At 41.4% G+C, this 27380-nt stretch overlaps 1 protein-coding gene across 1 annotated transcript; it reads left to right on the plus strand.

Moving 5' to 3' along the window:
* The first annotated feature begins 8104 nt into the window (after positions 1 to 8104).
* Positions 8105 to 16426, plus strand: ZNF556 (zinc finger protein 556). Its single transcript, XM_015600702.2, is given in 7 exon segments — positions 8105 to 8227; positions 14095 to 14221; positions 14664 to 14844; positions 15244 to 15932; positions 15935 to 16125; positions 16127 to 16216; positions 16218 to 16426. Coding segments are annotated over 7 exon segments (1473 nt in total). The 3' UTR covers positions 16290 to 16426.
* The last annotated feature ends 10954 nt before the right edge of the window (positions 16427 to 27380 follow it).

Consider the following 27380-nt stretch of genomic DNA (forward strand, 5'->3'; position numbering starts at 1 on the left):
AACACAGCATAATTATAAAGTACTTAAAAATTCTTTCATAAGTAGTTCTCCATTGTTTATTTGGTATTTTATTTTGGGGAAATTCAAACTTTGTATAAATAGAGCGTGGTTTAAGAAAATCTCATATACCGATTACCTGCCTGCAAAAATCTATGACATTTTTTTTTTCCTCCTCAAGAAGGTGTTGTATCCTTTTGTGGTATTAGCCGGCCTTGATGACCATAACTTGTGTGATCAATTATAACTCTTGTGAAGAGTTACTTGGAAAAGATGGCATATATTTCCAGAATGTGGGGCAAACCACTGAACTTGGTGGCTTAAATTTATTATAGTCTTGCAGGTTAGGTGCCAGTGTGTCAGCAGGGTAATGCTCTCTCTGAGACTCTGGGTAGGGTCCTTTCTTGCCATCTTCTGGTCTCTGGTGGGGCCCTCAACCCTTGGCACTCCTTGGCTTGGCATTGCATCACTCCGATCTCTGCGTCTGTCATCATATGGCATGATCCCTGTGTCTTTGTCTTCACATGAAATGATCCTCCCCTTTTAAGGGCACAATCCCTATTGGATTAGGACCCACTCTGATGGCCTCATCTTGACTTGATTACGTCTGTCAAGATCTATTTCACACTTATTGCGGTATTTGTCATTGTTTTGCTGAAGTTCTTCATGTATACTGGACACAGTATTTTATCAGATATATGATTTGAGCATAGTCCCTTGAGCTCTATGGCTTGTCTTTTTCCATACTCTTCATAGTGTCTTTGGGAAAGTTGTTTTTAATTTGGATGAGTTCCGATTTATCAACTTTGTTCAATCTTGCTTTTGGTGTCATCTCTTAAAAATCTTGTCTGAGGTCACAAAGAAATTGTTTCTTTTTTTTTTTTCATCCAGAAGTTTCATTACATTTAAGTCTATTATGAATTGAGCTAATTTCTGTAAACTAGTGTGAAACAAAGAGGTAAGAGTTTTTTGCTTTGGTTTGTTTTTACGTATGGATATCTGATTGATCCAGCACCGTTTGTTGGAAAGATGATGCTTTATTAAATTACTTTGACGTTAATTCTGTAAAAAATCAGTTGACTTTAAATAGATGTGTTTATTTCCAGACCCTGTATTCTTTTCCTTTGATTTATGTGATTTACAAGGGAAGAGAAGTACAATTGATTTTTGACTTTTGATTTTGTACCCTGAATCTTTGCTGAAGTCGTTTATCAGTTCTAATTATTTCAGTGTATGAGATTTTCTACCTACAAGATCCTGCAATCTGCAAAAGTTTAAATTCTTCCTTTCTAATCCGGATGCCTTTTATTTTCTTGCCTGTCTTCCCTGGCTAGAACCTCCATTACAATGATGAATGAAAGTGGTGAGAGCAGACATATTTCTGATGTTAGGGGGAAATTGGTCTTTCAGCATTAGATATGATGTTAGGTTTTGGATTTTTCTTTATTAGGTTAAGTTAGTTCTCTTCTAGTCTTAAGTTGCTGAGTGCTTTTATCATAAAAGGTTATTAGATTTTTATCAAATGTGCTTTCCCATGTCCATTGATACGGTCATGTAGTTTTGGATTTTATTGTTGATATTGTGTACTACATTAATTTTCAATGTTAAAGAAATCTTGCATTCCTGGGATAAATCCCACTTGGTGACAGTGTATAATTCTTTTTAGATGTTGCTGGATTCAGTTTGCTAGTATTTTTGAAGATCCTTGTAATTTTTGTCAAATTAAGCATTAAATTCTTAGTCAATATTTCCAAATGAATACAAGTTTAGGCATTTTTCTTCCAGGTAAATTTTGATTGTCATTAGGATAACTCCTTATTCATTAATAACAGTAAAAACTTAATGGTTTTATCAGAAAGACCACCAGTAGTACCACACCTGGAGTCAAAGATGGGTGGATTGAGTTCTAGTAACACACCATTAATGATTATGGGTTAAATCAGTGTTCAAAAAGACTTCATGATTTGTGCTTGTGTTAGTTGATTTGTGTTCAATTATATATTTGCCATTAACAATTGTGGCTCCTGCAGATTGATTGACACGATTTGCAGAAAACCAGAGGTTCACACCTAATTTTATTAAGTGTATGGTCATCTGCACATTTCTACCCATTCTTGGTCTTCTGAGTTTTGTGAATCGATGCAAACCCATTGTAATGTTCTGGTAGAAGCAAGGTGAGTTACAGTGGCCGGTGGTGGGTTAGTTCTTGAGATGAACTGCAGACAGAGGGTACCATTTTAAGTAGCACTTCAATTTCGTTAAAAAGAAGGTATATGTGACACTCTCAAACAGGGAAATTTATAATGCTTTTTATAGGAGAGGGTGGAAGCTTTTTGTTTTAATCCACAAAGTTGAAAAGTCTCATTTTACGTTTTACAGGTATCATTTCCATATTGCATAGATTTCCAGCACATGTTAGGGAACAGAAAAAATGTAACAGTATTTTGCTTAATTATAAAACAAAGTCTAATCTTTGTCCATTTTCCCCATGTTAACTTATTTATTCATAGTGCTGTAGAAGTGCATGTGATTTGATAATCATTAGTACATTATTTGATTCCCCTGCCCCCACCATCCCTATCATCATACAAGTGAAGAAAGTTTAGCAAAGGGAACAGAGAATCGTTCCTAAGCTCGTGCGGCTCATAATTATATTACTGGAACCTGTCTGTTGGAAGGCCTTAATGTGAGCCACCACCAGTGCTGGGTACTGTCAAAAAATTTAAAACCCAAAATAACACTGCAAAGAAAGTATACACAATTTTACAAATATAGCATCAAAATTTACACACAGGACCCAAAAGACAACCTACTGTTTCAATTATATGACATTCTTTGTGAAAAAGCAAAGGTTGAGATTTAGAATAGATTAGGGGTTAAGGAGGACCGGGAAGTTGACAAAAAAAAGGGCACCATGAATGGTTTTGGGGGGTGATCAAGTGTTCTGTATCTTGACTATGGTGGTACAATTATACATTTGTGAAAACCGGTAGAACCAACTTAAAATAAAGAATTTTCATGTATCTACATTAAAAATGAATTAACAGAATATGAACAGCTACCAAAAAGCTTCATATGCTAAGGAAATATAAAACTCTCCTGAGCCTTGATGTCTTGGTTGCAACAAGACTTCTTTCCATCACGTGGGGATAATTCTTGGAAAGAATCACGGGAGTTGGGAAGGATTTATGCCCTATCATGCTCTTTTCGGAAGCCAGTGAGTAGTCAGAAGAACCTTCTACCGCCCTCACCTCACACACATACCTAGAGCGGGCGAGACTTCTGGAATCTGTCTCTGATGTTACACCAGGTTCTTCGGACCAGACTTTTAGCAATGCACTGGTTCTGAAACCTACAGGTGGACCCTGCGTGCCGGCGTCTTAGTCCTTGGGGGTCAGTATCGTTTCCTTCCGAGGCCTGCCTTGAGGCCATTTCCACCTCTAAAGTTTAAGCAACCTCAGTCCTGTGCTTTCTTGCCGAGGACGTCATTACGGATCCCAACACCCCTTTCGCTGTTGAGAAAACTGTGGCAGCCCCACGTGGCTGGGAGGTGAGAGCAAAAACAGCAGGGGCAGAACCCATGTCACGGGGACACAGGGGACACAGGGCCCTCAGCCACAGAAACCCCTGCTGCTGCACATGCATCTGCTCTGCACGACCACACCCCGGAGACTCTCAAAACCGCTTTTGACGTCACAAAGACGCCTACTATGACTGACAACCACTGTTACGCATCACTGGATGCGACCTTGTTCAGGTCTGAGATCTGAGCCCCTGAGCCCCCAAGACACCGACCACGCGCTGGATACTTCAGTGCCTTCTTTAACCGCGCGCCCCAGCGCAGGTCTTTCGAGTCACCTGCCGCCAAGCATGCGCGTTTCTTCCTGGGTGGAAACCCACAGCGTGGAGCCCATTGCCTTGTGGGAAATGTAGTTCCGAAGGGAAGGCCCTCAATCCCCGGGAGCCCCACGCCTGTTTCCAGCATCCAACACGGGCCTGAGCCTAAATTAGCTGTATTCTAGAGATTCCTGGGAGTATTTGCCTTCGCTGAAATGCGTGGGCGCAGCGACTCCAGAGGGAGACCGCGAGAAGGGGTACAGACGGGAGCGGAAACGGAAGCAGTGGAAGCCCCGCCCCAGCTTCCGCCGCCGCCGCTTCCGCCGCCGCAGCTTCCGGCCTCTGGGTTCCGGGTTCCTCAGGTGAGTGGCGGTTGGTGGGGTGGTTTTAGCTCCTGATGTCTTCGTCTTTTCACATCCTCCTGCGCTCGCGCAGCGGCAACTTACGGGGAAGGCCCTGACGGTTCGACAGTCCACCGCGAGTAGATAGTTCTGCAGCGGAGATGAAGGTGCCAGGTGACAGGCGGAGAACATGGTGGCCGAACTAGGGGACAGACACCAATGATGCCCTAACGGAGCTACCTCGGTCTGCTGGCGAAAGACTCATTTCTGGAAGAATCCTAAAGTTCTGTGAAGTCTGGATCGACATAACTCTTGTCGTGTCCGACCCCCGAGTCAGGCTCCCTGTTTCTAGTTCCTGTGTGGTCGGCATGACTCAGGAATCCCTCTCCAGCAGGACAGCCGAAAGTCCATTTGGGGTTTGGGTGCTGGGGATTAGCCTTCTGCCACAATGGTTGAGCGCTAAAACAGTTCGTTCTCTGAAGGTCCAGTGGATGTGGCTCTGTGGCGGCGTTTGTGGATAAACTCCTCTATGCGTGTGTCTCTTGATCTAGACAGTCGATAAGTATTTATTGATATTCTGTGTAACAGATTATGTTCTAGGTTCTGCAGTGAACAGAATAGGCTAAATATCACTATTTCTTTAAAGCTGATGTTCTTGGGTACAAAAATCAAGTTATACAAGTAAATTATCCGTTGTGTGGCTGGTGACACTTCCTAAGGAGAAAAACAGCTCGGGGTAGGGATGTACAGAGGGTCTTGAGCTAACTATATGTGTCTGTGGAAGAGTTTGTTACTGCCTCTGGAACCGTTATCTGAGGGTGTGGCTTCGATGTGTGTCAGTGTGTCCACCTGTACTTCCCAGTGACAAAGTCTGGGTGATTTTGCACATATGTCTTGGGGATAGTATGTCTGTGAGGATCATTGTGTTCTAGCGGTGGTCTCTGTGTCCAGGTTGGAGTGTCTCTTTGTGTTTCACCGCAAGACTGTGCTGTTTCCCAGTCTATGTGTAATGAGATATAAGGGCCTGGCAGGCTCAAGTTTACAACTGAGTTGTACTAAACCTTTAAGAGGCACACAGTTGTATTACTAAATTCTTCCAATATATAGGAAAAAAACCTAAAAGCTTCATGGTTTTTAGTAAATTTGTATGAGTTTGATACTGCATGAAATATGTTGGGATCAAGCTAACTTTTTAGGTTCGTTGAGTAATAACTGAAATAAAATACTGATACATAAGTCGTGACACATGCAAGTCCATGAAACCATCCCTGTGATCATAATAATGAACCACCAGGCTTAATTTTGAATGAAGAATAAGTTATAAATGGAACATTGGACAGTAGAATTCCCAATATATTAAGTATCAAAGAGTGGAGCTCATTTCAGGGGTAAAAATGTTTCCATATTATAAAATACAAACATTGGCATATTTTACCAAGAAGATGCAGCACTCATTGCTAAGCAGTGGTAGAAATGATGGCTACATTAACACGTGGACAATATAATAAACTTATTGATGATTTGCATGCGAAGAAGGACACTAGAACAGTCTCAGAAGTTACAGCAAATGTTTATGACTTCAGAATAGGGAGAAAAGAAAAACAGGAAGAAATTGAGAAATTTAACACTAAGAGCAGTACAACAAAATGTAGAATAAAGGGATTACAAAGATCAATCACAGTTATTTGCAGTACCTACAACTGAAAAAGATTCATGTCCAGAATATATAAAGAAATCAGATGAAACCAATAAGCGTACAAATGAAGTAACGTGACTGATAAATATTTTATAGATGAAATAGAAAATGCTCAATATCTATTGATATATAGATATAGGTATTGAATATAATAAGGTAAATCCATTTCGCACTAGATAGGCAAAAATTAATTAAGTTCAATTCCAGTGTCAGTCATGTGGAATAAAACGTGCAGAAGTGGTGGGAAGGTAAATTCATAGGCTCCATTGGCATTTTCTGTACATTTGAAATTACTCATAGTTTACAACTCAGTAAATTTTTCTCCAATGTGTAGAGAATTCATTATGCATGGGCACTTGGAAACAAACAGGATGATAGGAGCAGCATTTTTCATGACCTCGAAATGGCCCCCAAACCATAAGGACTGGAATGTATAAATGATTGGATGACCCACATCTTCAGACACCAGCATATGTGAAACAGCTTGAGGCAAAAAATCGGTGATGACCATGCTTAAGGTAATTCTGTTAATATCTTTTCATAAAAATCTCAAAAGAGGCAAAGTTAAGCAAAACACTACTTTGTGATGAATGATTGATAGTAAAACTATGAAGGATAACTATGAAGGATAAAACTATGAAGGATAGTAAAACTATGAAGAATCCCCAATAATATTCACATCTGGAAGTAGGGAAATGAAGTCAGAGTGGACACACTGGGGAGTCTAATATCTGCCCAAAGTCTATTGATTATTGTTTGTGCCAAGTCCAGAGAGTTTGTACAATATTATTTAAAATTAACATAAAACAGTTTATCTTTTCTAAGTATGATAAACCGTATCACAAAAATTTAAAGAATTATTTATGTTTGAAAAAAATCTATAACTTAAAAATATTTATTTTACCATATCTGACCACCTACCCAGTTTGAATTTCAGTTTGGAAGGGATTCTCAAGTCTTTTATGCTGGATCTATTTAAGTTTATATTCATTTGAGCAGGATTCGAGTCGTGAAAGGTTGGGAATGAATCCAGTGCCTATTCAGATGAAACTGATTCCATAAAAATGTCATCATATACCCCTTTATAAAAATTAAGGAAATCATCTATTGATATGAGAAGAACTGCAGGATTTATAATTGAACAACAAAAAAATCAAAGTCTACATGAATGTGTAAACGATGTTACATTGATATGTCAAAGAGAAAAAAAATACAGAATTGAGATTGCCTCTCTACATAAACACTGACCATATGTACAGAAACTAATATATTAGGAATTTACGAGAATATGGGGCAAGTGGACATGCAATCCAGAGGTACACTAAGAGCGAGTTTAAAGACAGACTTATAAGTCTCAGGCAGATTTTTTTTTTAAAAAATGCCATTCATTTTAAAAATTTAAAATATATATTAGCTATATTTTAAAATACTTTATAAGTCAAATGTAATACATTTTTAATAGGAAGCCTCTTTTATACATGATGATCCTCTAACGACTACTTTATAAAAGAGGACGATATTAATGCAAGCCATAAAACGATTTTTTTTCAGTTGCTTGTAAATAACGTAAGTAGGGTAGGGAAGGGAAAGGTAGGGAAGGCCGACAACGTCAGTGGCGACACATCAAAACTACGCAGACCCTGCATTGCACGTGGTGACGTCACTGCTAAATGTCCGTGTTCTCAGAGGGCACAGATCGTGGCCCCAGGCTAAGGTGACCTCGGAAGGACACCAGGCCCTCCTGTCCCAGCCCAGCCTGGGTGGCCCTCCTTTTCGGGACCGGAGGGTGGTGTCGCTCCATGGGGAAAGTAAATCTGGACGCAGGAAGTGCTACTGAGCTTCCGGAAGACACCTAAGTACGGCCTGGTGACCCAGAGCTAGTTCTGCTTGGACGCAAACGTCCAGGGTCTGGCCAGGCCCCAAAGGTCAGTCATGTAGTTCCACTGGTGGGAAACTGTCCACCCAAGAGCGCTGGCTCGGGTTGGTTAACTGTCCCAGAGGGAGAGCTGGGGCGTGGCCGGGAGCACTGTCCAATTGGAGTCCCCGTGGGGCGGGGTGTCCGGAGCACTGTCCAATCTGGTGGTGGGCGCGCTCCCAGCCGGGTAGACAGCTTTCTCTGCAGCCCTCGCGCCCGGGCGCACCTGCTGGTGCGTTCCCCGGTGTCGCTCTCGGTCGCTCTAACCTGCTGGGGCCGCGGGAAGGACGAGGTGAGAACCTGGAGCTGGGACGCGAGATGGTGAGTGCGAGGTATCAGGGCCGGGACTGGGAGGGACCGGTTCGAGCTGAATGGAACCGGCCGGAGGCGGCTGCGGGCCGGGTCTCCTATGTCCCTCGGGTACGGACCCGAGTGTCTGCGGTGAGCCGCGGGGTGGGGTCCCAGCGTCCCGTCCAGCCCTGCGACGGTTCCGGCGTCTTAGGACGGCCTGGGGTGACCCAGCCGCGCACAGCTGCACCTACCCGGGGGTGAGGGTCGAGGGATGCCAGCCCCTGGTCGGCTCCTCCCAGCGCACAGGCTGCAGGGGCGGGGGCAGTGGGGAGACCTGCACGGGGCCCGGGCTGGAGGGATCGGTGCTCGGTCCCTAACTGAGCCTGACCCCTGTTCTCATTGCCTGGAGGGACACGGTTGTCTGCTGACCGGATGCTGGTTTTCAGGAGAAAAGACAGGAGCGATTCGGGCCCCCTGAAGGGAGAGAAACGAACCCAGAGGACAGGGAAAGCCCACCCGGTGAGCTGGGGCAGCCGCCTGCAAAGCCACATGCACTTGAGACTCACAGCGGGACATCAGCCGGTGCCCTTTGTACAGGGAGCATTTCAGTGAACAGGTGGTGGGGGCTGCGTGTCCCACGTGGTAGGATGGCCGCGCTTGACCCTTTGAGTCATCTATGTCTGTGTCCAGTTCAGCACTGCCCCTCCCTGGGTTTGTCACCTTGAAAAGATTTATTTGGTTATTCGAGCCTCGGATTATTCAGTAAATGTAAAATACATTTAACTAATAGACACTGAAAGATAAGATAAAAGAATTCTAAAGAAGCAAGGAAGAGGTGAATTTCAGAAATTAAAAAATGCTCTAGTCTTACATTCCATTTGTTAAAAATTCTTCTGTGCCTTTTTTCTCTCCTGGAGCTTGTGTGGTTGTTTCTCACATCTGTTGTTTTCTTTTCGGTGATGACAAATGGAATTCCAGGGCTTAGCCTTGAAAATGCTACTGGGAAAACGAATCAGAGAGAAGGAGAGAAAATCTTTCTCTGGTTATGGCTGTAGAAAATGAATGTATTTTCACACGAAAATTATTTGGTATATTAATTGGTGAATTACAAAGACTCACCAAAATGTCATTTATTTCATTCTGCTTTGCTATTATCCAATGAAGTTGAATTCTCCCCCATTAGAATCTTTTATACCCTTCATTAGAATCATCTTTTATGTGTTAGCTTTTTACAAAAGCTTTATTGAGATAATCCACATATTGTACAACTCACCAATTTAAAATGCACAATGCAGTAGTTTGTTTATTTACAGATATGTGCAACCAGCATCAGTGTCAATTTTTGAGTATTTTCATTAACTCAAAAGAAACTTTATATCCTGTAGCTCTCACCCTCTGCCCCTCCCCCCACCCCCGCAGCCATAAATTACCACTAATGTACTTCTTGTCTCTATAGATTTTCTTATTCTGGAAATTTCATATGAAAGGAATAATATAATTTATAGTTCTCTTTTCTACAAGTTCAAATCTACTCTTCAGTTCCACTGGTGACTTTTAAATTTCAGTTGTTATGCTTTCCAACTCCAAACTTTTCATTTGGTTCTCGAATAACTCTGTCTCTTTAGTGTGGTTCTTTGTTTGATGGACCATTGTCATCATGGCTTCCTTTACTTCTTTAATCGTGGTTTCCTTTAGTTCTCTGAACATATTTATAATGGCTACTTTGAAGCTGTTTTCCATTAAATCTGACATCTGTTCACTCTCTGTTCACTCTCACATTGATTTTATTTAACTACAAATAAAATTACAAATTTTATTTGTAATTTTTTTCTGTCCACTCTCACAGACAGATTCTGTTGTCTGCTTATTATCATTCTGCTGTAAGAGTCATGATTTCCTTTTCCTTTGCACACCTTGTAATTTTTTCTTTACTGGGAACTGGACATTATAGATAATATATCGTAGCAACTTTGGCTACTGGCCCCTCTTCTCTGGAGGTCGTTATTAGTGTTTATTTGTATTTGCTTGGTGACTGGCTGGATTATTCTAGTCAAGGCTATTTAACTCCTCCTCCCAACCTCCGCATCCCCGCAGTATTAAGCTGCCTTGGTTCCTCCTCGGGGAAGTTTGGCTCCAGGTATGCCCACAGTCACCCTGGGTTGGCAGTAGTGTTGGCAGGGCTTTTTTATTTTCTTTCCTTAACCATCTCAAGCTGTTCAACTCCATTAATCAGAGCAGGCATATTGCTCTGTTGTTTCAATCATGCCATCATGAATACATTGCTCTACAGACGAATCAAGTCAAATTCAGACTCCTTTGAAGGATAGTTCCACAGACCCGTGTCTGGTATTTGTTTGGACCCAAAGAGGGCTCTTTCCACCTGTCTCTTTCCTTGTTTCTCTCCTGCAAACAAGGTGGACTGCATTTTTGCTAGTATCTTGAATCTCCTCCCGGTTGTCCTTCACCATACCCTCCACTGTTGTTGAGAGCACCCTTAGGCTTGAACTTCTCCATGTTCTGTTGCCTTGGGAAGTCAGTGCTTTGGGAAGAGACTAAGAACTACCTGCTTTACAGCCCGCTTCTTCCTCCAGTCAAAATCTCTGAGCCAGGGCACTGGCACAGGATGCGGACAATGGCACACTTCTTTCCCAGTGACACCCCACTTCAGGAGCTGAGCATACAGTGGAGGAAGGGCAGTGGCATGAGGTCATCTCAGCTGGCCTCTCTTGGGTGTGGAACCTCCATTTTATTAGGCAGAATAAGAGCACTCAGGTCTCCCAGTATCTCCGCAGCCCTGTACCCACCACAGAGCCTTCGGAGGTGGGGCAGAAGGAGGGAGACCCACCTCTCCACTACACTTGCTGGAACTTAACCTCAGTAACAGGCAGCTGGAGTGGAATGAGAAATCTTGATGTCGTCCTTCTCCAGCTGGGAGCCTGTGTCCTTGGCTCCAGTCTGAAACTAAAGTCCAGCGAGCAGGGCGTTGTCCTGGCTCATATATCACAGACTCTCACATTTCTTACTGAATTTTCAGGGACTCCCTTGCATAGCTGTTTCTTCATTTACTGTATGCCCTTAGGACTCTTTCCAGAGACTTTAAATGTGGTTGTTTTAAAAGAAACTGTTTTACCAGTTTCACTGGAGAGCAGGTCCACGGAGCCCCTGTCCTGTCATGTAGTTGTGTTACCTTTTTAACATTCACTTACCGACTTTCTGTTGTTAGTAAATAGAAAGATAGATTTTTTTTTATATTGTGTTTGTATTCTGGAATATTGCTAAAAATCTTATTTTATGGTTCTCTTTGCTCTTTTAGGGTCCTACACACCCTAAAAGTGCTATGCATAATGATAAGCTTTCATTCTTTTGTAATTCTTGTACATTCGTTTATTTTCAGGTGACACTGGATTAGTGTCATGCATAGTGTCATGCATCATTAGTGCTATGCATAATGATAAGCTTTCATTCTTTTGTAATTCTTGTACATTTGTTTATTTTCAGGTGACACTGGATTGTTTCTGTAGTATAATGTTGACTAGGAGTCAAGTAATGGGAATCTAGGTTTGTCCTTTTTTTGGTAGAAGAAAACGATTCACTTCACTTCATTTATATGTTTCTTTTTGAATGGTCTTTTTTTGGTATGCCCTTTATTGCGCTATGCATATTACCATCTGTTCCCAAAAGCTGTGAGTTTTTTTTTCATGCATTTCTGTTGAATATTATAAAATGGTTTTCTATAACTCTTAAGATGATTTCAGGTATATTAATTGGTTATAGATTTTATTAAAAAGTATAACACACATGCAGAAAAGTACATAAGATCTATGTACAGTCCATGCAAGTAATAAAACATAAACACCTGTTAAATAAAATCCAGCCCCAGATCTAGAACAATGCCTGACATCAGACACCCCACTGGAAATGATTACCAAGGGTAGGCCTCCTCGGCCTCTAGATTTTACCGATACCCCGAATTATGTGATGATAGTATCCATACTTTTTTTTACACTATCAACACCCGTATATGCAGCCTTAAATAAAGATATTCTAGTTATGAATGCTTTATATTGCATGTAAATATCATCATAGTATACATGCTATTTTTTGTCAGGCTTCTTTAGTTCAAAGTTATTTCATGGTCTTTCATGGAATAGTAACAGTTCATTCACTTTTATTGCTCTCTTATATTCACTGGCAGGGATATACCATTGTTGTTTATTAACTCTAGTGCTAGTAGCTATTTGGGTGTTTTCAAATTTTTGCCATTGTGGAGTGTTCTCCTAAAAACATTATTATACATGTATCCACTTAGATATCTTATTCTCATTCCCATCTCAGTATGCCCTATGGTGAACACCTCATCCTCTCCCCAAGAACCTAATCCACATATTGCCTTCTACATCTCAGGTGGTGGGAACTCTGTTATTCCAGTTTTTGCTGTGTGAAATAATCAGAGACATTCACAACTCCCCTCATTCTGTCTTGCCCCAACATCAGGAATCTGTATTAGCTCTGCTGTGCTTGCCCTGCACACTCCAATGTGATCACCTGGGCTGACCCACCTTCTTCTCACCTAGTTATGGCTTTACTCTTCTAGCAGGTGTCCTGGCCTCTACATCTGTCCCCTGCAGCCTAGTCTCAGTATATCTGATGGATCGTTAAACTTATCAGATGAGATCACTCCTCTTGCAAAAGCCTGAATGAAGTAGCTCAGCATTTCTCACAGTGTCAGAGTTGACTAGCTCCCCACAAGATGATTTGCCCCACCTCCCATCACTCTCCAGCATCCTCAAATGTTACTCCCGATTTCTCTTTGCTTCCGTCATACTAGCCTCTAGCTATGTGTGTTAGCTGAGCCATACAGGTTGCTATAAAAATGCCACATGGTAGCTTATAGACAACAGAAATTTATTTCTCACAGTTCTGGAAGCAGGGAAGTCCAAGATCAAAGCACCAGCATTTTCTGGTGAGAGTTCTCTTCCTGTTTCATACCTGGCACCTTGTCATTGTGTGCTCATATGGTGAAAGGGGTGAGGGATCCCTCCTGTCTCTTTCATAGGGACTCTTAGCCTGTTCCTCAAGGTTAGGGAGACTCAGAGTAATTCTTTTATGCTTCTAGTGGAAAGAGCTGTTCTGGCACCTTATAACTTCAGTGTGTGTATGTGTGTGTGTACTCAAAATTGGTGCATACCAATACCAAGGATTGTGAATGTGGGGATTATGGAAAGTCTAAGTTCTCATATCTTCTTCCTCCTTCCTCCTCTTTCTCAATATCTCTTCTGTCTCTAATGAATGGGATGTAGAGGAAGAAAGAGTAGCCACTGATTCTGTGATAAATAAAAGACACAAGTAATACACATATAAGTTAAAATTAACATTTCTCCAGAAAAATGTCTTCATGTAGCCAGTTGAATCTGTCTACTTCTAAGGGCCTGGAGTACATCAAGACATAGGGTCTGCTGGCCCATGTTGCAAGTTGGATTTTCATTAAAAAAGTGGCCCTTGGACCACTCGTGGTTGGTGAAGGGCTAAGTAGGAAAAGCTTTTAGTCCTTCAGTGTGGTTTTACTTATTAGAACCTTGTCCAGTGTGGTTTTACTTATTAGAACCTTGTCCAGTGTGTTTTTATTTATTAAAACTTTATCCGGGTTTGAACTTGTGGTTCATATAGTGCAAAGTGATGTGGACAATAAGGAAAGATATGAAATAGCTTTTGTCACAAGGAATCGATAGTCACAAAATGGAAATATGTTTCATTTGTATACCATTTATCTCATTTTTCCAATGTGTTCTGGACTATTCTAGACTCTGAAAAAGAGAGAAACCAGACAAGGAGGGTCACAGTAAAAATGTAGAGTGATGAGTTCAGTGTGTTAGTGGTGCTGTTGAAACTATGACACAGGAACTGAGAATGGACACTGGGAGACCATAGGACCTTATTTGAACTTTTTATGAATTGAGCCTACTTGCCCTGTGTTGTCCGTGTCACTCATCCTCCTATATATATGTGGTTTGTCTTAGGACTCAGTGGTTTTTGAGGATGTGGCTGTGGACTTCACCCAGGAAGAGTTGGCCTTGCTGAACCCTGCTCAGAGGAAACTCTACAGAGATGTGATGCTGGAAACCTTCAGGAACCTGGTTTCAGTAGGTAAGGATGGCATATTTCTTTCACTTAGTTATTTGGAGAATAAAAATTTCTTACTCGTTAAGATTTTCAGATTTGGAATGTAGAAGGGAAATACATTGGTAAATAAGACAGACATGGTCACAGCCATCATGGTCCTAGAATCTAATAATTCTTCTGTGACAAGAAAAATCTACAAATTAACCTGTGTTTATCTTTCTGTCATGTTTAAGAGACGTAGAGTCACTTAGTGTCATCAGTGTTGGTGTATATCCATGGGTCACATTGTCAGCACAGAGGGGTTTGTCATTTGAAACCTTGTTGTGGGTTTTCTGTGTGTATTAAATTGCCTACCATTTTGACCTCTTGGGACTGTTAATAATGAAGTCCTGAAAAGGCTAAACTGAATGTATTTCCTTGCTCACAGGGGACTTCCTTATAAGATTGGTTCACTTTTTTGTTTCAGCTGATGAGATTCAACTTAAAACCAATGGGTCCACTTCCCAGAAGGATATTTTTGGAGAAAAATTATCCAATGAACAGAAGATAGCGAGGTTCACCAAAAATGATTCTTGGACCTCCCTTTTAGAAGAAAATTGGGAAGACCAGTGTACTGAAAATAAGCACAACCAGGGGAGACATTTGAGGTGAGTTGTACTTAGGAGGAAAAGCAGTATCCTAGTAGAGAATCTTAATATTTCATTAAATTAAAAACAAACAAACAAACATAACACTAGCTCTAAATTTATTTATTCACAGAGAATTTAACCTCCCATTTTTTATTAATGTGACTTAAACACTGAAAGACAATTCAGTTGCAAACAATTTATCAGGGAACTCCAAACACGAGAAACATTATTGTACTAATGGGCTGTGGTTGAACCCTCTTCTGAAACATTTTGTTTATTCCACTTTGAAATAATTCAAACCGGACATAAAATTTCCATTTTCACAGAAAGTGGTAAAAATATAATCGCAGTACTCATTAATAAATATTAATAAATCATGAATATACAAACCATTAATAATGTGCTTTTCTTTTTTAGCAAAAATATGATAGAGAGATTCTGTGAAAGTAGTAAAAGTAATAAATATGAAGAAACCTTCAGCCATATTCCAAGTCTTAAGCTGCACAAGAAGACTCCTGCTGGAGTAAAACTGTATGAATGCGGTCAGTGTGGAAAAGTCTTCAGGCATTGTTCATCCCTTAAGAGGCACAAAAAAAGTCACACTGGACACAAACTCTATCAATGTGTGGAATGTGGGAAAGCCTTTAGTTGTTCTTCATACCTAAGTAATCATGTGAAAACACACAGTGGGGAGAAACCCTATGCATGTAAACTTTGTGGGAAAACATTTATTCGTTCCCATTCCCTCACTGGACATATAAGGAGTCACACTGGAGAGAAACCGTACAAATGTAAGCAATGTGGAAAAGCCTTCAGTTGTCCTAAGTCCTTTCGAGTACATGTGATGATGCACACTGGAGGGAGACCTTATGAATGTAAACAATGTGGGAAAGGGTTCAGTTGTCCCAAATCCTTTCAAGTACATATGATAATGCACACTGGAGAGAAACCCTATGAATGTAAGCAGTGTGGGAAAGCCTACTGTTGGCTCACATCCTTTCAAAGACATGTGAGAATTCACAATGGAGAGAAACCGTATACATGTGAACAATGTGGGAAAGCATTCAGTTGGCCTTCATCCTTACACAAACATGTCAGAATGCACACTGGAGAGCTATAAATGTAAGCAATGTTGGAAAGCCTTCAGATGGCCCTCATTCTTCCAAAAATGTCAGAATGCAGACTGGAGAGAAATCATATAAATGCGAAGAATGTGGGAAAACATTTGGTTGGTTCTCATCCTTGCACAAACATGTCAGAAAGCACTCTGGAGAGAGACCCATAAATATAAGTAATGTGAAAAAAGCCTTCAATTGGCCCTCATCCTTCCAAAAACGTCAGAATGCAGACTGGAGAGAAACCTTATAAATGTGAAAAATGTGAAAAAAGATTTCAGTTGTCTCAAATCCTTTCAATGTCATGTGAGAACTCATAGTGGAAAGGAACCCTGTACATATAAGTAATGTGGGACATTCTGAAGGAAATTAATTAATGTGTAACAGTCCAGGAAGTTCATATTGGGAGAGAAGTCTTATAGAAATTATAACTATGATATTGCCTTGATCAGTACCTCGTCCTTAAAGTGGACTCTTAGCAAATGAATTTCCATTTTTTTTCAAATAAGCATCAAAAGGAGAATTCGCTAAGTACATCTGTAGTATATGAATTTTGATATATAGTGTATTTTTCCTTGTAAATACATTTAATGATTATTCTGTTTTCATTTTGAAGTGTTATGCAGCCTTGAGTAATTTGAACTGCATTTTAAATTAAACATAATTTTTTATATACATATGTTTTACTGTTCTGTAAGCATGGAGCCATTAGACCAATGTAATGGCACTGTTTTTTTGGGGGGAATGTTTTTACTGGCCCAGTATGTTCCAAATTGGATATCACTTAACCCATTACATATATTTCACCTTACTATTCTATTGAGAGAACCTACAATTTTTAATATTAACACTTTTTACTTACATAAGGTATGTATGCTCAGCAATTTTTTTTGGTCAAAGGATCATTATTCCATTTTGCTGGCTAGCAAATTTGTCAATATGTAAGTTGGCAGAACTTTGTAAGTATGCGAAGGTCTTAAATGAATATAGTTTCATATGAGCTCTTTATCTGTTGCTGTATGGTCTTTGTCCTTGCTTCGGGTTGAGAATTGGACAATAGCTTTGAATTAAGAAGAAACAAAGAAATCTAGAAGTGAGGATGGTTCTTTTGGGTTGTATTATAGCAACATAGGTAAGGCTAGGAACTACATTTTCTTTATATGGTCCTATAATAGAATTCTGTAATACCCCAAATTATATTAGATTTGGAAGTGATTATTCAGTTTATTGAGCCACCACTATCCAGGGAGATAAGGCAGATGCATAGGGGTTTTGTGGACACCAGTCTCCAGCTTATTTTTCTGATTGCTGGCCCTGCCAATCAAAAGTGTCCTCGAAAAAAATACCATCTGGTTGACTACCACTTGTTGGAGATATAGGCTTCCATAGACATCCCTCCCTTCGAGCTTTGCCATCATGGATGCTCCTTTATGGTCAGATGTTCACAGTTAGCATTTTCCTGCCAACCCTATGCTATCTGTCAGGCCACTGATTAGGTTGTCATGGCTGTTGATCTTGTCTCGTGTACCTTCCTCTCTCAAGGCCGTGTCCTTGGAACGGCTACTGTGGGAATGAACCTTCTTCTGAAGCGTTTGTCTTATCTTTGACCCCACTTTTCTCTATATCTTTCCATATGTAAAGTCTAATCTGTATAGTGAACACCTCCTGATCTTCATGTCTCAAGTCTCTACGTTTCTGATTCCACTACAACAGATGCAATGACACAGCCATAGGAACACATGGTGCTCTATTTCTTTACTGCATTGTTGAGCGGCTGCCCTTACCTGGAGCATCTATGAGATAAATAAGCTCATTACTGACATTAGCAGACTGCGTGGGGTTTCTGTTACGCAGAGCTGAATACGATCCCTCGGTATGTGTTCAATTATTAAGATTGATTATGTGTGATGAAATAAATGTGCTTTTTGGTTGAACAAAAGCTGCGTTTCTGAGAACTATTAACTTTTCAAATAAGTTGTATACTAACATGTCAATCTCTTTTAAATTTACTGAAAAGATATATTAAAATATTGTAACTACGAGTTGTCAGATCAGGTTTGTAACTTAAGTGAATTTAAGCATTATACATTCTGAGCTAATATTACCAGGTGCATACAACTTTAGGCATTTTCCTAATAAATTTTATTTCTTATAGTTATAACTTTATTAATATAACATAATAGTAAGAACATAATGGTTTTTAAAAATCAATTTAAGTACTAAATAAGTCTAGCAAAGGATATAAAAGGATCTTGAGAAAACATTAAACTTTATTGGATAATATCAAAGCAGAATGAAGTCATATATAAACCATAATGATGGGGATAAAAGAAAATGCAGAATGAAGGCCTCAATGACTGAGGTTATCATCATTAATTCATCTTTATTTACCCATCTAATATACCTTAAACATTTCTAGAACTGTTCAAAGGTATTAGTAGGTAGTGGACAGTGATACAGAAATGATTCTCCATTCATGGAGTCAACTGTTATTTTTTCCATAGAAAATGAAGATATAGTCATCGTTCAACCTTATTTTTTTCAATAGTTAAAATTTTAGTGCATGTCATATATGTTTATGAGATTGGACGTTGTTATCTGGGACCAGAGGCGTCTTATTAATTTGAACCACGATGTGTGGGCATTTGTGTTTAACATCCCTGCAAATAAATTTGAAATTGCCTTATACATTTGGCATTTTGACAAAATTTGTTTTGCGAAAACCACAGTTTGAGGAAGCTTTGTGGTTACCTTCCTAGTTCTAACCCCTTCTGGGCCTTTCCACATGATATCTTTGCAGGCTGACTATGATTTCCTGATAAAAGCAACGGCAAGAGCTATAAGTGGCAGAAGAATAATTGAAATGAGCTGCAGACGGGCTATCATTTTGAGTGATGTCCCAATTTTTCAGACATCTTCAAACAAGGATGATTTTAATGCTCTTTTATAGGAGAATGGGTAAACTCGTTTTAATATTTCATAACGCCCCAAATGTCCATTTTGCTTTTCACATGTATTGTTTCCATATGCTTAGACTTCCACTAAATGTTAGAAAAGAGAAAAATATAACAGCTTTGCGTTTAATTGAAAGGCAAATAAAGTCCAGTCTTTGTCCATTTGTTCCCCATTAATTCTTGCTTTCATAGCACTGCAGAGATTAGTGTCATTTCATAATCACTATTACCTCATTCGATCGCCTCTCCCAAATATCCTCCCCAGTGTACAAATGACAAAAGTTAAGCACAGGAGCAGAGTCCTACTTAAGCTTATGCACATGAGAATGACAATGCAATCTATTTTGAAGGCCTAATATGTGCCATCATCTGTAGTGGGTACTGTTGAAACTGTTAAATCAGCAACTCCGGAGGCCAAGTATAATTACCCAATTTTCAAACTATCGCATCAAATTTCAAAAATAGTAATTAAAAGTCTACATTTATATGACATTCTGGAAAGACCAAAGGTATCGGGAACTAGAACAAGTCATGAGTTAAGAGTGGAGGGAAAGTATCTACAAATGGGCACTAGGAAGTTGTTTTGTTGGGGCAATATAGTGTTTTGTATCCTGATTATGGTGGCACATGTATGCACTTATGAAAACTCATAGAACTACACCTCCATTTGTGAGCTTCACTATTTTTAGGTGAATTAGTAGAAAACGAATACCTCTTATGAACGAAAGAAATTTAAACCACCCCAGACCTTGATTTTTAGGTGAGCAACAACGGTCATTTTTCACATCCCAAAGATTCATGACCCATCAGGCCTTTATTGGAACCCTGTCTGAAGCTAGTGAACACTCTCCAAGGTCATACATACCCTCACCTCAGTCATATTACCTGAGAGAAGTGAGAACGTATCAGCAATTTGTCACCATGTTCCTGGGGCCAAAACTCTGGCAATGCTGTGGTTTGAAACTTCAAAGGAATTCCAGAGAGTTCCAAAGGGGATCCTCCTGGAAGGAAGTGGGGGTGATGGGGTTTCCTAATACTTAGCTATTCGCACCAGGTCCTCTCCTGGCTCCATCTGCAATTCAGCCCAGACTACCTGATATCTCCGGGTCAAACCCCGTTCAGGCCTTTATTGCTGCCCAACTTCACTAGCGATCCATACCTCGAGCCCTGCCATTTCTGTGCAGAAATTCCACATGGCTGCAATTCGAGTGTCTGGAGGAAAGAGTGGCACTGTAATCCACATTCTTTTAGGGTAACACATTCCCAAATGAACTAAACACCGGGATGCCTGGCCAGGCACACTTGACTCCCATCCGTCACTGTCTCAACACCTGACAAGTGTGAAAGGAGCTAGGGAGATCGCCCGCCCACAGCAGTGCGCCTGCGCACTCATGCCCGCCTGCGTCCGCTTCCGGCCTACCCGCGGGACTGGAATTGCGCACGCGCTGTCAACACCTCCGGCTTCCTCGTTTCCAAACTCCCCAACAGCTCCAGGTAGACTCTGCAGAGCCTTTCCTGCCCACACCAGGCTCATTTCCTGGGCGAGAAACACCCCGTGGATCCCGAGTCCCTGGGAGAAATGTAACTTAGAGGGACCGTCTCCTCAGACGCCGGAAGCCCGCCGTTCAGGTTACTCCCAGCATGCAACGCAGAGGCACGGCACGGCGCCGCACAGACCCCTGGGAGTTCGGGCCTGGCTGGAGTGCGCAGGCGCAGCCTCCCGGTTTAAGAGGCCTTAACTTCCCGCTGGCGGGTTGTGGCAGGTGCGGGACAGATGGTGAAAGCCGCTGGGCGAACAGCGGGCACGCAGCCGGGAACAAAGGATGAGGATGCAGACACCCTAGAAAAGCGTGTCAGGGAACGTGGCGGGGGTGGGAGAGCAGGGCAGGCCAGACCGGCTCAGGCCAGACTGCTGGTGGGAAGCACAGGTACCAGCAGAATTCACTGAGATGTCACGGAGTGAGGGGCCACTCCTGATAGAAACCCAAATCACCGTGAGAGCTGGAGTACGTGGTGCCTCTGACCCTAGCGCGGGGCGCGGGTCTCAGGCTCCGATTCCGAGGAATTCACTTTGAATCTGTTTTCCTTTCCGATGTGGGTGTGCAGCGGTAAAGGCCCCAGGAGGTCGTCGTTAGTGATCTCCGCAGGAGTTGGCCTGTCGGTCGCGTGGTCTGACCGTGTGCTCATCAGCCAGGTTCCCGTGTCTGCCAGCTCAGAGAAGGCTCCGAATACAGCCTGGTTTAATATTTAGTCAATTTGTGTAGTTTTTATGCTTGTTTCGTGTATCAGTAACTCCACTACTATTGACCCTTCCCAGTTGGGGACCCAAACCCTGTTCTTTATGCCCAGTACTATTCCTGCCAATAGAACAGACTGAGTTCCGTAAAGCAGTGCAGAAGAAACCTTATTCTGTAATTAAGGAATGGAGAAGGGTGAGCTCATGCTCTAAAGGCACCTGCTCCAGACTGAGAAGGAGCCACTGTATTTATAGACTGTGGCGTGCAGTGATTAAATTCTTTTTAAGGCATGTGTAGTTCTTCTGTTGCACTTGGCTCTTTTGCCCATGGCCCTTTTTGCACACGATGCCCCATTGCCATCTTGGTCTTTGCACCTGGCACCGTGGTCTTTGCACTTGGCCATCTTCATTTCGTGGTAGGGTATCCTCTTCAGTTCCTGCAAGCAGCATAGCTTGTGACATAGTTCAAGTATTGAGGAATGTTAGGGTCTTTTGGATGATAGCCGGGTGACAGCCCCACCTCCCTGCAGGTTATGGAGAGGCAAGGCTAAGGTGGATACAGAAGGGTTTTTGTGCTCAAGGAGTTATACAGTGTGACGCCCCTCTCCCAGCGGGTCAGCCAAAGGATGCTTTGGGAATTCTTTGGAGAATCAGTGGACATCCTGCACTATTTGGAATGAGAACAGTAACCCTTCACCCTTGGCAGATCAAATGGATGTGAGCCGATGAGTTCAGACAAATGGTGTGTGGGTGTGTGTGTGTGTGTGTGTGTGTGTATGTGTGTATGTACACTGGTCTTTCAATAAACATTTATTTTCTCATACATTAACAGGCTTTGCACTGGGTGCTGTTGATTTAGCTGTGCTCAGAACAGAGGAAATATCCCTGCCTTCTTGGCGCCGAAATTCTATAAGGGAAAAGTAAGGACATGCAATTAAAATATAAAGTGTATTGGATGGTGATAAATCCTAAGGAGAAAATAAAAACAGGAAAGGGTGCAGAGGGGCTTGGCTGTGTTCGTGTGTCATGGAGGTCTGTTAGCATCCATGATCTCTGAGAGTGTGTATCTTTATGTCCAAGTTCCAAAGTCTAGGTGATTCTGTCTCCAGGGCCAAGTAAGTCTGGCTAAGTTTGTCCATGTAACTGAGTTGTTCAGATGGGAATGTCTGTGAGTCCCCTGCATGACTGTGGTGTATCTTATCTCTGTATATGTTTCCTGTTCTGTGTATAATTACCTAATGTTGGCCATTTGGATGTCTCCCTTGGAAAAACGTTTATTCAGTTCTTCTGACCATTAAAAAAAAAATTTTCTTTTGCTGAGTTGTGTGAGTTCTTTATATATTTTGAATATTAACTCCTTATCAGATACATGACTTGCAAATATTTTGTTGGTTGTCTTTTCATTTTGTTGATGGAGAAAAGTTTCTTAAAGTGATTAAAAATTCAACTGTCTCAACCACCTCACACCCATTAGGATGGCTACTATAAAAAATAAAAGAAAACAAAATAACAAGTGTTGGTGAGGATGTGGAGAAATTGGAACACTTGTGCACTGTGAGCGGGAACATAACATAGTGCAATTGCCATTGAAACCAATATGGTGGTTCCTCAAAATTTTAAAAATAGAATTACCATGTGATCCAGCAGTTGCACTTCTGAGTATATGCCCAAAAGAATTGCAAGCAGGGACTCAAAAAGATATTTGTACATCCCTACTGATAGTGATATTATCCACAGTAGCCAAAAGGTGGAAGCAGCCCAAGTATCTGTCGACGGATGATGGGTAAATAAGGTGTTTACACATACAGTGGACTATTATTCAGCCTTAGGAAGGCAGGAAGCTCTGACATGCGCTACTGCATGGATGAACCTTGAGGACATTATGCTCAGTGAAATAGCCAATTACAAAAAGACAGAGACAAAGAACAATGGTGTTCTGTTGCCAGAGGGGGGTGGAGGTGGGACAGTGGGTAGTTATTATTTAATGGCGTATAGGTGTAGATGTGAACAAAACCAACTCCATCTCTGTGCCCCAGATTTTATTTCATTTTTAAGTTTCATGCATTGACCTTTGACCAGCTTCACTGTCCTTAGCAAGCATATCAAAGCCTTTCTAGTTGAGGGTTTTCTGCATTCTTTAATATGTAGCCATAATTATATTTGTTAGCAATGGTCAGAATGGTATGACAACTAAGATAAATATCACACTGGTTATGTGCGATATTTATCTTAGTTGTAAATAACCATCTATCACAACACCGCCAGGAGGAATGGCCTCTGATGCTACTGCATTCGTGTCCCTTTGTCTTTTCAGTCATTAGTACCCGAGTTATACTATTAAAAAGTAGTATATACTGTATACTGTGTTATACTGTAATGGGTCTTTGAGCAGAGAATTATCTGCATGTACTGCTGGGGCTTCTGTTCGCTGCAGCCCAAGCTTCCCATAAGTCAATTACGTTATAATGAATTCCGCTATGTTCTATGGAGTTGCCTGCTTTGTTTGTCAGTCTTAAGACACCTTCTCATTGTGGCGGCCATTACACCTTTGTCCCACCACTGGAAAAATGGGCATGCGGTTTCAGTTTCGCAAGATGAAAAGAGTTCTGGAGATGGATATTGGTGAGGGTTGCGCAACAACGTGAATGTACTTAATGCCCCTGAACTGTACACTTAAAAATGGTTGAGGGTAAGTTTTAGGTGTATTTTACCACAATTAAAAAAATACAAGTATCTCAAATTCAGGACCAGATTTATACTTCATACAATCGTAGTCTCCCTGGAATGGAGGGAGTGCATGTCACTTATACTGAAGTATTTGTTATTTGCTGCTGCATAATATCACTTCAAAACCTACAGATTATTTCACTACGAAAGCGATTTCGCTGAGAGATCTGCTATTTGGCCATAGCTGGGTGTGACACCTCTCCTCTCCACCCTTGAACCAGTTTGTTAGAAGAGGTCATTAACACATTGTAAATAGCGATATTAAATTTATATTTAGATGTTAATTGGAATGCCAAGCAGTCTGATACTTGAAGACCATGTGTAATCTATGAATGCAGTGTGGCTTCATCAAAATGTATTGAAATCCAGGCAAACCTATGAATTGGGTCTGTGGTCCCGGGTTAGCCGAATTACTTCTCTTAGATTTGTCTTTTTCATCTGTAAGTGGAAAAGGCTATAACCACAACCTTTGGAGTAGGATCAAGTGAGATCAATGGTGGGAATTGGTCTAAAGAGTGTCTTCAACAGAAGACGTAAAAGGACAAGGTTCTTTCACATTGTCCTTTAAAGATGTCACAGGTAAAACCCGAAAAATAACTATAATGGAAAAAAGTTAGACCTATACCGGGCGGTGACTCCTGCATTATGGAAATTGCTCCAACCAGTGGTATATTCTATTTGATAAGGATTCCGACATAAATGAAATGAAAGCTACTCATTTTCTAGAGAACTTATTTACATTCTGGTATTCTCTGATTTACAGTGGTGCCTTCTCTTTAAGTTTTCCAGTTGTTTGCTCAGAGTATAATGAAAATACAACTGACTTTTTAAATACGTTAATTTTATGACCAGCCATCTAGCCTAACCCTCATATTGTTTCTAATAATTTACCTGTAGTTTTCTGTGTAAACTACCATGCCAGCTGCAAATAATAAATTTTATTTCTTCTTTTTCAGACCTTATACCTGTAATTTCTTTTTCTTATTTTATCATGCTATCTAGGGCTTTCAATACCAAATCAATTAGAAGTAATTGTAATGAGCATCACGGTATTATTCTTTATTTTGAGATATAATTGACACATAACATTTCAGGTGTACAACATAATGATTTGATATTTGTATATACTGTGAAATGATCACCAGAATAAGTCTAGTTAACATCCATTTCCAGACAGTTACAAAATTTTTTTCTGAGAACTTTTAAGATTTACTCTTTGCAACTTTTTAATATGTAATACAGTATTATTAACTATAGTCAGTATGAAGTAAATTAGAGCCCCAGAACTTACTCGTGTGTGTGTGTGTGTGTGTGTGTGTGTGTATTTATCATCACATCTCCAGCACATAGAACAGATCTGGTACAATGGTAATGAATAAATGCTTGTTGAATTGTAACCAGAACTGGAACTGCACACAGGCTCTATTTCTTTAATATAGACTTTTTCTCTGATTACCATCAGGAATAGAACCGGTCCTAGGAAGAATTGTAAAGTTAAGCTTAACTGTATTATCAGTCTCATGGAATGTTCAAAATGATCATAAGAAGTGTAACTAAACTATGTAGGCGGCCCTTGACAGCTGGACGGCAAACGCACCTGGGAGCCCTTCCCCCGACTGGAGGAAGTGAACACCATGTCTTGCTGCAGATTTGAGCAGTTCATGATGCATTACTGTTCCGTGAGTCCACTACAGGTAGAGCAACACAACTTCCATAGAAATGGAAATGAGGAAGTGACAGTGGGTGTTGTAGCTATGATGGTTGTGGTTTTATTATGGTCTTATGACTGTGACAATTTTTTTTTTCTCTTTTTGTCCTTATGATCTCACTCATATTTTAAGTACATAAAAAAACCTTGTCAACTAATGTCTTAACGTGTAGATAAACAGTTTGCTTGATTAAGAACTCTAGAAACAGACTTCAAAGAGAGCTAACAGTTCCCAGACCATTTGGTGACTGCAAAAATCCTCCCCAGAACTCCACTTGACCAGCTCCAGGTTGCTTAGCAGAGCAGGCTGCGAAAGACAGCTTGCCATGCTGACTTGTATCTGAAAAGTGGGGTTCCCCACTCCTTCCTGGTTAATTTCTTTGTTCCGCTTGCTTCCCCTCCACAGCAGCCTGAGAAACAAGCCAAGGCCAAGAAGACAAGCTAAACAGCCCTGGCCACTCCCTCCCCTCTGGGCCGCAGCCCTCTCCCTGGTGCTCTGGGATTTCTCCCACCCCTTACCTGGCCTTCTCCCTGTGACAACCCCCACCTGCACTGAAGCAGCAAGATGGCCTATGTGACAGCTGCCTTCTCAGGGTGCCGGCTCTTGGATAAACCCTCGAGTTACTGGCTTATGGGTGGCAAGCAGTTGGACCTGAGTTCAGTAACAGAAGGACCAGGTTTGGATACTTGCACATTCACACACAAAGAAACCTTCCAATAGTCCACTTGGACTTCAAGAGTGAACAGGTCTCACCCCCTTCCCATGTGGCAGGGTGTCATCCCTTGGCACCTGAAACGAATCCAAAGGAGTGTCTTTCAGCTGACCTGGTGAGGGGAAAGACCTCACACTGCTGAGTTCACACTGTGTGTGAAGTCCCACCACACCTACCGTGTCTTTTAACTCTCTAAGGAACTGCCAAGTGGCCATCATAATGTGACAGGAGCCCGAGGCCCTGTGGTTACCCTGTGACAGGCCTGCACGGCCTGGCCGAATCTCTCAGCGGGAACACTATCTCTGAGATCTGGGAGGCCCATGGTCAGCAGTTATGAACTTGTCAAGACTAGCTGAAACCAGTCGAAACCAAGATGACTAAGTGACCTCTAAAAACTTTCAAAGCTCATTATAATCTCCATGCTAAATGATGCATCTACCAGTGCCATGACAGTTGATAATTACCATGACAACAGCTGGACGGGTATAAACCAACAAAAGGAAGGTAGAACCCTAATCCTGAGAAAGCTGCCGCCCCTTTCCCTGGAAAACTCACGAACATTCTTCCTATTTACTTCAACCTCCTCTTCATGTCTACTATCCTGTTTAGGCCACTGACGGCTAAGGGACAAAAAGTTGATCTGAGAGGTGCGTTTCCACCTCTCCATTCTCTGGCCGTAGAATAAAAGCTTGCACTGTTAACACTCACTTTTGGTCTTGTAACTGGTTTTGTGACACAGACCACAACAAGAACCTTGCGTGGGCTCCTCAGAAAGGGGACTTCTGTCCCTTGGTAACAGAGTCAAAGGCCAATATCCCTTCTCAAGGATGCTTCAGCTGGTCACTCTGCTTTAGGTTTCTTCCATGAACATGCCCCTTACTACCTGACAGTACAAAGGGACCTGACAGTAAAGGGATTTGTCCCGTTGTTGTCAGAAGGGAACTGCGTGCAGGCTGCTGAGGTGTTCCTGTCCTCTTCAGCTGTCATGTCTTCACTGTTTTTTAGAATCCAGCAACGTTGCTGTGGTTTCCTTAGCACCCCTCAGCCTTGGCCATCTTTAGCTGCCGCTCCAAGGGGAGCCACAGTCAGGGAAAGAAGGAA

Source organism: Pteropus alecto, unplaced genomic scaffold (genome assembly GCF_000325575.1).
Source record: "Pteropus alecto unplaced genomic scaffold, ASM32557v1 scaffold30, whole genome shotgun sequence".
NCBI lineage: Eukaryota > Metazoa > Chordata > Mammalia > Chiroptera > Pteropodidae > Pteropus > Pteropus alecto.